Here is a 12,540-nt window from a genome sequence, read left to right as displayed (position 1 = left end):
CCCATTGAGCTTTTGTGGGATCAGCTAGACCAGGGATGGGCAACTGGCGGCCTGTGTGCCGTATATGGCCCTCTGTATCGTTGAATACGGCCCGTCAGACAAGACTGAGGATTGATTTTATTTCTTTGTTAAAGGGATTATGTAAAGATTGCATTCAGTTTATGATGTTATTACAACTATTGACCAGAAGAGGTTGTTTGTTCTTAGCAGACCTGCTGATCACTCTAGAATTCTAGCATGCAACATCTTACACTTGCTCATCATTTCTAAGGTAAATTTAGCTAAATTTTACCTCAGCTTGTCAGCGACATAGTGCACGCTATTGTTAATGTACACAGGTGGAACCCATGTCTTTTGTTTGCCTGGATACGAAATCTGTCATTAAAGATTTCAATTTGATTCGCAAACACCATTGATCAAATGATCAAAGAGGCATACAGTATAAGAGATACATACACCAGAGCTGCTCTCCTCACAGATGTAATGGGTAAATAAAATACAAGGGTAAAAGTCATCAAACGTTTTTACGATATCCGTGACAGTGCAGGAATCACCAAAGACATCTAATGCTGTTTCGCTCGTGCTTGTGAAAAACAAAAAAAGTTGTTGTAAGAGGGAGAAACTTTGAAGAAATGCACGATTGAAATGCCTGACTGATTGTTGAAAAGTCTTACGAATAGAGAGAATGTTCTCTGACGCACGGGCCTGTTCGGTCCGTGCGTGTATGTTGTGGTGCTGAAATGTTTTGTATTAATGCACTGAAATGTTATGTTCTTGTATCCAGTATTGTTATTGATGATAATATTTTAACTAATACCTATAAGCTGTTTTATGAGGTGGGGTTGAAAATGTTGTCTGTTCATTTGTGTGTTTGTCTACATTTGCAACAGACAATGTAAATAAGATCTGAAGTATATTGCTTGTCAGTTGAACATGAATTTGTACATGTGAATGGCATGTTTTAGTAAAAATGCAAGTTACAAAATAATTATATTAGTTTTTATAAATATTTTTAAATAAAAATGTTAATATAGGTAACAAAATCTTTAAAAGAACATTGCATTAGTTGTGCATAGATTTCCCACAATAATGAGGAAATTGAGTAAAGGGGTGAACATTGTTAGAGTGCGGATTTGTAATCCGGCCCCTTGGTAGAATGGAGAAAAAATGTTGGCCCTCGCCCCCTTCAAAGTTGCCCATCCCTGAGCTAGACTGTAAGGTGCATGAGAAGTGCCCGACAAGACAGCCACATCTGTGGCAAGTGCTACAGGAAGCGTGGAGTGAAATGTCACCTGAGTATCTGGACAAACTGACAGCTAGAATGTCAAGGATCTGCAAAGCTGCCATTGCTGCACATGGAGGATTTTTTGATGAGAACTCTTTGAAGTAGTTTAAGAAGTTCTGACATTTTTTTTTTCAAATTGTAATAGTAAGTTTTCACATTATTAATGACCTGACTATACATTGTGATCAGCTGAATGCCACTTTGGTGAATAAAATTACCAATTTCTTTCCATAAGTGGAGGGTCTGTTGACGTTGAAGATGTTGGCCGTGTTCGAAATGGCATACTACTATACTTACTATTTTTGCTTTACAAAGATATACATAGATAAAAGTAGTATGGGTAGTATTCCATTTCTAACACAGCCGTTGTCTGCAGTGCTTTTCATGTGGAGTTCAAAGCAGCACTTGACCCTTGATAGCAAATGAATAGTCAGATGCGGCCAGCTGATTAATATTGTGGGGGATGAGGGTTTAAAAGAATTAATGCCCAATGCAATAAATACTCAACCAATGGGGACTAGTTCTTCAATTATCACACATAGAGTTTGGAAAACATTTAGTGTTACTTGAATTGGTGCTATTGTAGTGCATTTCTGTCTTTATACTATGGAAGGCTTTGTTTGGAAAATGTTAATAAAGCATTATTGTGTGGGGGCCTGGGTAGCTCAGCGAGTATTGACGCTGACTACCACCCATGGAGTAGTGAGTTCGAATCCAGGGTGTGCTGAGTGACTCCAGCCAGGTCTCCTAAGCAACCAAATTGACCCGGTTGCTAGGGAGGGTAGAGTCACATGGGGTAACCTCCTCGTGGTCACAATTAGTGGTTCTCGCTCTCAATGGGGCATGTGGTAAGTTGTGCGTGGATTGCGGAGAGTAGCATGAGCCTCCACATGCTGGGAGTCTCTGCGGTGTCATGCACAACGAGGATTGACGTCTCAGAAGCGGAGGCAACTGAGACTTGTCCTCCGCCACCTGGATTGAGGTGAGTAACCACGCCACCACGAGGACCTAATTTGGGCATTCCAAATCGGGAGAAAAGGGGATAAAAAATAAATAAATAATTAAATAATAAATAAAGCATTATTGTAAAATATTATTTTGTTTTCGTTCCTAAAAAGGAAATAAATGCATCTTAACAGGAAAAGAAGTATAAATAGAGTACATTTTCAGCACTTTGAAAATCTGTGATTAATCACAATTAAACATTTTAATCGACTGACAGCACAATCACTACAATTGTACAGAGTGTTTATCCGAGTTACCGTAGCCTTTCTGTCAGCTCGAACTAGTCTGGCCATTCTCTGTTGACCTTACTCATTAACAAGATGTTTCCGTCTGCAGAACTGCTGCTCACTGGATGTTTTTTGATTTTGGCACCATTCAGAGTAAATTCTAGAGACTGTTGTGTGTGAAAATCCCAGGAGATCAGCAGTTACAGAAATACTCAAACCAGCCCGTCTAGCGCCAACAATCATGCCATGCTCCAAATCACTGAGATCACATTTTTTCCCCATTTTGATGGTTGATGTGAACATTAACTGAAGCTCCAGACCTGTATCTTCATGATTTTATGCATTGCACTGCTGCCACATGATTGGCTGATAAGATAATTGCATGAATAATTAGGTGTACAGGTGTTCTTAATAAAGTGAATAACTAACTGAACAACTAATTGTACAGCACATCCGGAAAGTATTCACAGCGCTTCACTTTTTCCACATTTTGTTATGTTACAGCCTTATTCCAAAATGGATTAAATTCATTATTTTCCTCAAAATTCTACAAACAATACCCCATAATGACAATGTGAAAGAAGCTTGTTAAAAATAAAAAACGAAAAAAAAAAAGAAAAAAAAAACACATGTACATAAGTATTCACAGCCTTTGTCATGACACTCAAAATTGAGCTCAGGTGCATCCTGTTTCCACTGATCATTCTTGAGATGTTTCTACAACTTGATTGGAGTCCACCTGTGGTAAATTCAGTTGATTGGACATGATTTGGAAAGGCACACACCTGTCTATATAAGGTCCCACAGTTAACAGTGCATGTCAGAGCACAAACCAAACCATGAAGTCCAAGGAATTGTCTGTAGACCTCTGAGACAGGATTGTATCGAGGCACAGATCTGGGGAAGGGTACAGAAAAATGTCTGCAGCACTGAAGGTCCCAATGAGCACAGTGGCCTCCATCATCCGTAAATGGAAGAAGTTTGGAACCACCAGGACTCTTCCTAGAGCTGGCCGCCCAGCCAAACTGAGCGATCAGGGGAGAAGGGCCTTAGTCAGGGAGGTGACCAAGAACCCGATGGTCACACTGACAGAGCTCCAGCGTTTCTCTGTGGAGAGAGGAGAACCTTCCAGAAGAACAATCATCTCTGCAGCACTCCACCAATCAGGCCTGTATGGTAGAGTGTCCAGACGGAAGCCACTCCTCAGTAAAAGGCACATGACAGCCCGCCTGGAGTTTGCCAAAAGGCACCTGAAGGACTCTCAGACCATGAGAAACAAAGATTGAACTCTTTGGCCTGAATGGCAAGCATCATGTCTGGAGGAAACCAGGCACCGCTCATCACCTGGCCAATACCATCCCTACAGTGAAGCAGGAACTGGGAGACTAGTCAGGATTGAGGGAAAGATGAATGCAGCAATGTACAGAGACATCCTTGATGAAAACCTGCTCCAGAGCACTCTGGACCTCAGACTGGGGTGAAGGTTCATCTTCCAACAGGACAACGACCCTAAGCACACAGCCAAGATAACAAAGGAGTGGCTCCGGGACAACTCTGTGAATGTCCTTGAGTGGCCCAGCCAGAGCCCAGACTTGAACCCTATTGAACATCTCTGGAGAGATCTGAAAATGGCTGTGCACCAACGCTCCCCATCCAACCTGATGGAGCTTGAGAGGTCCTGCAAAGAAGAATGGGAGAAACTGCCCAAAAATAGGTGTGCCAAGCTTGTAGCATCATACTCAAAAAGACTTGAGGCTGTAATTGGTGCCAAAGGTGCTTCAACAAAGTATTGAGCAAAGGCTGTGAATACTTATGTACATGTGATTTTTTTTTTTTCTGTTTTTTATTTTTAATACATTTGCAAATATTTCAAACAAACTTCTTTCACGTTGTCATTATGGGGTATTGTTTGTAGAATTTTGAGGAAAATAATGAATTTAATCCATTTTGGAATAAGGCTGTAACATAACAAAATGTGGAAAAAGTGAAGCGCTGTGAATGCTTTCCGGATGCACTGTATACAACAATAGTGTGCATGTTTTATCTGGATAGCAAGCCAGTTGCTAATATATAGATAGGCACTAACTATAAATTTAACAACTGCAGGTTCACTCACACTGTATGGCAACATACAATTGTGTTGTGTTGAACTTAATATTTAAATGATCATTGTGCCACATTGCCATTATTTATTACAGGATTTAGAATTAGCTGATTACAACTGTATTTTAGTTTTTACTACAAGATGCAAAGGTTACTGTGTAGCTAGCGGAGTTGTAAAACAAGCTACATATTGTCTGCAAATGGCAGCAACAGTTCACTTTCTCTGTCATCTTAATTGTCTCTTAAGTGTGTTGTCTCTCAGTTTTCAAAAGCAGTTTGGAAAAACTAGCAGAACTGTCACAATTCTCACTGAATTGCACGGAATGATTGTCCTGCAGATGAGCGAACATTTTGGAGGTGTTCTTGTTTCACTGCCACTGTTCTACCACATTCTTTACACAAAGGAAAACCATCTTCCACCTTGAGTGGTGGTGGCGTAGTGGGCTAAAGCACAGAACTGGTAAGCAGAAGGTTGCTGGTTCTATCCCCACAGCAACCACTATTGTTTCCTAGAGCAAGGCATTTTTTGTCCCTTTCATAAGAGCACTGTAAGTCACTTTGGATAAAAGCGTCTGCCAAATGCATAAATTTAAATGTAAAATGTAAATCTTTGACCAAAAGTCCCTCTGCATTTTTATGTAAGCCAAAATACTTCCACACTTCCAACTGAATTTCAGAAGGCGAATAAAGGGTCAGCAGCGTTCCTCCTTCAGCCATGCTTCTTGTCCATGTTGGTTTTATTTACATCAAAGTGCGCATGTACTCATTATATGCCGCATACACACAGTGTTGTGAATCTTGATTCGTTAACGGAAAAAAACTGCTGTGCGATCAGAAAAATCTAAACAATTTGGCTTAAAAGTTATCTAGAATTATGTACTGTATTTTGAAATGCCCACGATAACAATATTGTGCATGTTAATTACCGTGATATACTGCATTATCGAATACCAACACATGCCTACCCATAGTCCCACGGCCAATTTCATGCCTAGGTCTGTTTAGTAACATGCTGAGCACGTTATGTTCAGAGTTAAAATATTTAAATGAGGAGTACATTATACAGATGTTGTAAACTCATTTTTCTGCCAAAACGAAAGTTTGATTATATTATAAAATAAAAGTTTGATATATTACTGTTGTAAAATAATAATTACAATAATAACTATTACATTGCAATAATATAATATTCAGGTTGACAGGGTTCCAAAAATAATGATGATGAATAGTGGGCTGAGACCCAATCACAAAGTAGACAAAAAGAGGTACACAGTGGACAGGTACAATGTGAATATGACAGTGTGTGTGTGTGTCCTTTTTGTCTCTTTGTTTCACTGTTTAATTCATTTTTATTTATTTTTTAGCTAAAGTGAAAGGCTATAGTTTCATTCTTTTTCAGAGGACTCAAAGTGAACCCTTAAAGAGTAGCCTAAGGGCCCTATTTCAAGAGTGTAAAGTCTTAAGTGCAGTGCTATGCGATACGTCATACATGCAAAGCCAGTTGGTGTGGCCATGAAGTTTTGGAATTTTCAAGGCGAAAGTGGGTTGGATGAATTGCGTGGGTAAAGTGCTAATGGGATGAGTCAAGTGCAATTAAATTCTGAGGCTCTTCTCCGGTTATTGAGCCGTCTGCTTCCAATTATATATTCCATTCCCTGTCAAGTAACGTCAATATAAATGAAGACAGCCTATTCATTAGAATTTGGTGGTGTAAATAGTCTGTATGAAATGCATTAGAAGACTCAAAATATGGACGCTTGAAAAATGCTTAGCTGCTCTCCCATTTTATAATGTTTAGCTATTTGTTACATGTTCCTCTGTTTAATGTTTTATGTTTCATTCCTTGAGCTTTGGAAAGGCGCTATAGAAAATAATCATATTATTAATCATATTGATCAACTGACACACAAATCATGGCTAGTAGTAAAAGTCATCGATAGCTCTTTGATATCATCTGCTGGTGGAATCCCCAAAACTACAAATGCAGGAACTAAGTTTAGACTTTGCACCGAGAATACGTGGTTCTCAGAGTTTTTTGTACAATGACCTACTTCTCAGGAAAATAGCAAATTGCGATTTCCGCCACTTAACATACAATACACCCACAATTGCACGCATATGCCCACAGATAGCCAAGATTGCCCACCCAAGTATGAAAATTGAGCTTAGAATTAGCGCCATCACCAGAATTGGTTGCACGTAGCCCTGTGACTTGCACGGTCATGAAAATAGAGCCCCATGTCTTTTTATTGGCAGTAGAGCATCGGCAAACCATGATCTAATGTTAGTCAAAAGGAATCACTTAGCTTAGATTTTTTTTTTTTTTTTTATCATATCGCATTTCAAATCACAATAGCTATATTGTTCAAAATAATTGCAATATGACTTTGTCCAAATCATGCAACCTAGTTCTACATTTTTTTACAGTACATAACTCACATTTTTCTGTTTATATTGTTCATAAAATATAGTGCTGTATAAACATGTACAATATAACAGTGAATCAGATATAAACAGTCATTTCATGTAGCTAGACCGTGTGAATACAGCTAAGCTTGTCTTACCTCATCTTCATGTAAAAAAAAAAAAAAAAATGTGCATCATGGATCAGAGAAATACGTGGAGGCTTTGATTTACTCCAATTTGTTTTCATTTGAAAATATACTTAGATGTAACACTGTATTTGTGTATCAACATTTGAATTACAACTAGTAAAAATGCAAATTTTTGTTACCTAGAATTTTGTTTTCAATAGTGGCAATGTTAATTTCATATATCAGCAAATGGATTTCAGATATACAAAAACTGGAGAGTAATTAAAGATATCTTACAAGGCGTTCTTACTAGTTACAATCACAATATAGATATCTGAAATTAACATTGCCACTAGTGAAAAACAAATTCCAGAAATTAGCATTTTTACTACCAGTAATTAATTTCATAGCTGATATCAGGAATGGACATTTTCCCTACTAAAAATGTAATTATTGATATAAAATATTTTATGTTTACTAGTAAGAAGTACATTGCTGATATGCACATTTAGAATTTTAACTAGTAAGAAATTAATTGCATTTTGAACAGGAGTGAATGACATTGAAATTCCATTTTTTTATATGAAAGATGGGTATTTATGTGAGCAATGACATCATTTTTGATGACCAATATTTAATGTTTTATCTAGTGCAAACTTAATTACTGATATAAGAAATAGCATTTTCAATGGTTGTAATTCCATTGCTGATATCAAGAATCTGTATTTTAACTACTATTGTAGATTTCTATAATTCATATCCTGACCTGCACATGATTAAATGTCAAAAGGGCTTGTGATACTATACCAGCTCTTCTCATGTTCTCTCTCCACATACCTCTCAAACTGTTACTTTGATCCTCCTCAGTTTTATCTTTCACACAGCAATCCTCAAATGTTTCCTCCTTTATCATGATCATGTCTGGTTCTTCATCCATCAAATTTACTGGCTAAAGGATGGAAAGCCAAAGAGAGAACTAGTAAGCTGTATTCTAACACTGCTTAAAGAGAACTTCATGTACATCAACAGCAGTATATAAGACCAACCTCTCCTGTGATGACTGAAGAGTCTACACGTGTGTCCTCCTTTTGACCAACATTTGACTCCTCGTGTCTCCACATATCCATGCACCATTCCTTACCGAAGACATTGTCAATTGCGGGACGATGTCCAATGTCTGCAGAACACGTGAGTATTAGGGACACAAAATTCAAATGCCTGTCGTTCATAAAATATGGCAAGTCGAATTAACTTTTATTCATCATGTCCGGGATATGAATTATAGAAATAAACAATTCAATTTTCGCTTGTTAAATTTAGATTCTTGATATCAGGAATCAAATTACTACTAGTGAAAGGGCTAATTTCTTTAAATCAGTAATTACATTTGCACTAGAAAAAATACTTGATTCTTGATTTCAAAATGACATCATTACTTGTGGAAATACATATTCTTAATATCAAAAAGGGTTAAACAATTCTTGATATCTGTAATTGCATTTTCATTCATTTCACAATTGTGTGTCATTGACTCCTATTCAAAACGCACAAATCAGCAATGCACTTCTTATAGTAAAAATGATCAATTATTTAAATCAATAGTTACATTGTTACTAATGCAAATGTCCATTCCTGAAATAAAAATCTGAATTACAACTAGTGAAAAAGCTGATTTTTTTATATCTGTAATATGGTTTTCACAAGTAGCAATGTTAAAGGTGCACTCAGTAATTTTTTCCTCATTAAAAAAGCTTAACTCCTAAAACACGATTTGTAATTTTGCAATATAATGTAAGAAATCATGAGCACTCACATTACAATCCGGTCATATCAGAAACCTTATAAAAGCCGTTTTATTCTACATGGAGAGGGTCCACACATGGGGGCTGCCATGTTAGAATCACATGACTAGCCGAATACTACTTGCTTAATCTCAGTAACCGTCTTGTAATTTGACACTTTCACTCACTGATTAAAGTAATCATGGCTGACTGTGAATACAAAATTTCTACAATGGACTCTATGCATGGAACGTAGCCTATGTATTTCCGGTCAAATCTCAGGGGGCTAACAATCTTCTGGTATCGTATCCAGCTAACGCGTCGAGTTGTAGCAAACTACTATTGTTTTTAAAATTAAGTGATTTATCACAACAAATGTGATTTTATTTAGTAAAAGTATAAAAATGATCTTAGTAATTAGCTCCAAAAGTGTAAATACATACGATTTGAAGCTTGCAGAATGGCCGAGCACTGCTATACTGTTGTGTAAGACTTCATCTGTTTGCAAAGTATTTACATCCAGCGATTGTACAGTGATTTACAAGTGAGGAATCCAGCAACAAGTTCATGTTAATTTCAACATACTAATAGGTTTTAAAAATCAAAAGTTGTATATATTGACATTAGTTAATGCACTATGAACTAACAATGAACAATTCTATTTTTATTAACTAATACTGACAAAGATTAATAAATACTGTAAAAAATATATATATATATTGTTAATTGTCTGATCATGATACCTAATACATTAATGCATATTAACAAATGGAACCTTATTGCAGTGTTAACACATAATTTAATCCATGTTTATTGTGTCAAATTACTGCATAATTTTTAACGGTCCTTTTTTTGCAAAAAAAAAAATAAAAAAAGGAAGAGTAAAATGTCCACTTCTAGTAAGCATTCGTTCATCATCAGGGCTCTCTTCAGTTCGACAGATCCCTGCACACGCACATGACAAATCTCTCAGAAACGGGACGTGATTTTCATTAACGTATATTTACTGAAAGTGAAAATTATCTTACACTGCAAAAATAGAATACAGTAAACTACTGACGGGTCCAAGCACAAATGGTCCATTTCCACCCGGTGGCTTTCGGAAAACAATGCAAGGTGGACACATGCATTTGGCATTTGACATTATTCTAAACAATTTTTAAGCAATTTGAGTAAATATAAGAGGACTATTTTAAAGTCTGTTGTAAGAGCTGCACTTCCTGCTGCCAGGTTGTGGTGCTATGACCATGACCCAAAATAGTCAAATCCATCAATTTTGATCTAAATCACACATTGCACACAGAAGATATGTGACACTTCCTGTTTCCCTTTTTCACCATTAATTTAATGCCTCGCCATGGCAACACTTTAGCATCTTTAATGTCTTGGCATAATGTTGTCTAAATATGGTGACAGTATCATGAATCACCTAGGAGGAGTATTTAAAAGTTCAGAGACTGCAATACTCAAAACATCCAAAATGGCTGACTTCCTGTTGGGCGGACCTAATGACTATAATTATGAAAGTTGCCCAGCTTGATGAGAACTATATATGTACCAATTTTGTTGACTGTAGGTGAAAATGGGGGTGCTACAGAGCCCCCCTTACATGCCCACCAAACCCCCCCGCGCAACTTTGCCCAGCCCTAATGGCCGACGACTCTGATGTGTGTGCAAAATTCAAATCAAGAGTTTTCAAGCATGTTACGTACCCCAAAAGTACTGAAAACCTTGAAAAGACTAATAATAATAATAATAATAATAATAATCTTTAGAAGAACAATAGGGTCTCCGCACTTTCAGTGCTTGGGCCCTAAATATTACCCACCATTAGACAAATTGTATGTAAAAAAAAAAAAGAAGTAAAGGTCACTGTGTTAAGAAGTATAATATTGTTCACTCCAGTATTTGCTGTAAAGCTAGAGTATCATCAGTTGTCATACTATATTTAACTTATAATGTCACAGAGGGCTATACTTTATCTAGCAAAATGAATCAAAATAATTACATGTGTAATACAGTCGTAACAGGGTCAGGGACCTTGCTAAGCCAGTGCTGGTCTATGGCTTGTGAATATTCACCCTCATTGTGGTTGATAACTTAAAATACACATTGTTAAACCACTTCTTCCTTTTACTGGATGGAGCTCTGTGTCCCAGTGTGCAGAGGATATTGTCTCCCCCCAGAAATAAATGTTTCCGGTGCTGCGCCGGATGTAAGTGTGCCCCCTGAGGTTAAATGCGGAACTGACCGTGCATAGAGTCCACTGAACCTGAAACTGAGAACTATTGATTTTAAATGATGCTGCATCCAAGCCGCTAGGTGTCAGTGTAAGTCCAAGATGACACAAAGACAAAAGTTACTGAGTGCACCTTTAATAGAAGATATCTGTAACTGTAATTTGAATATAACTAGTAAGAAACCCTTTTATGATAATTCCTCTCCAAATTATTGATATCTAAATACCTTTCCCAGATATCTGAAATATCAAAACTAACATGTTTGAATACGATTACAGATATCAAAAACGAGCATTTTAACCCGAGAAAATGTAATTGCTGATATTTATAGAGTAATTCATATCCTGCATACGATTAAAAATCAATTCGGCTTGCCATATGCAACATTATTCACGTCTCACACCCCCTGCAAGCTCGTTTTTTCATCATAACTACATTTTTATGATCAAAACAAAGGCAGATATTTTAGGTTAATTTAAAATCGGTTGGCTAATTTGATAGAGTGTAGTACTTTCACCATTGCTTAACATTTTACCATGTATAAATCATATATAAATGAAGGAAAATGTAAGGTTTCATAAATCACCGGTTAACACGTCGCTCAATGCAGCATCTGTCCCGTTCATCTTTCCAGCGGTTCTCCGGGCTGTTTGAAGTTCACTCTCCAGAAAATGACATTTCTGTCGCAGAGATTCAATTTGATTTGTACATCTTGATATCTCTAATCGCAGCATCAATGAATTCTCCTCGAAAAGTTTGCCTATTTCAACAATAGCGGTCTTCGCCAACATTTCCATTATGGATGTTAACTGTGTCTGAAAATCAACAGCATTGGCCATGATGTCCATCATTTACGGCAGTATTTAACAATAATATAGATTGTAAATACCCGTCTTTCATCCAACAGCCAACGCGATAGTCTCTATGATAAAAGCCTGCTTTTCTACAGTTTTCTTAACAATCAATGCTTCTATAATCAGGACAAAATCAACGCACACATCACAACATTTGCAGAACAGGATCATGGGATAAATTACCGTAAACCACCGTATACAAGGCTCGCGTAAACTCAACCATTGCTGTGAATGTAATCCCGAACGGAATTTAACAGAAAGTATCCAAAAATATGCTAATACGTTGTTGCTGGGGCACTTATAATAATAATAATAAACGTCGAAAAACTGCATTTAAGCTAATCTTGGCATGTCTGAAATGCCACCTGGTCATTATGCCATTATATATATATATATATATATATATATATATATATATATATATATATATATATATATATAATCTGAATATATACTTTTAAGTTCGACTATCTAAATATAAATCTGAATATATATATATATATATATATAT

At 36.8% G+C, this 12,540-nt stretch overlaps 1 protein-coding gene across 1 annotated transcript in view; it reads right to left on the bottom strand.

Moving 5' to 3' along the window:
• The window catches only part of LOC127451714 (uncharacterized), a 30,185-nt gene extending 18,006 nt beyond the window's left edge, over positions 1-12,179 (bottom strand). The window contains exons 1-3 of the mRNA XM_051716611.1: positions 11,762-12,179; positions 8,201-8,331; positions 7,992-8,103 (exon numbers count right to left, since the gene is read on the bottom strand). Of these exons, the coding sequence (XP_051572571.1) occupies positions 7,992-8,103; positions 8,201-8,331; positions 11,762-12,026 (508 nt within the window). The 5' untranslated portion in view covers positions 12,027-12,179. The remainder of the gene's footprint in view (positions 1-7,991; positions 8,104-8,200; positions 8,332-11,761) is intronic.
• Between the last annotated feature and the right edge of the window lie 361 nt (positions 12,180-12,540).

This window comes from Myxocyprinus asiaticus, chromosome 14 (assembly GCF_019703515.2).
Source record: "Myxocyprinus asiaticus isolate MX2 ecotype Aquarium Trade chromosome 14, UBuf_Myxa_2, whole genome shotgun sequence".
Lineage (NCBI taxonomy): Eukaryota > Metazoa > Chordata > Actinopteri > Cypriniformes > Catostomidae > Myxocyprinus > Myxocyprinus asiaticus.
The sequence above is the reverse complement of the archived record's forward strand: the minus strand, read 5'-3'. Positions and strand labels throughout refer to the sequence as shown.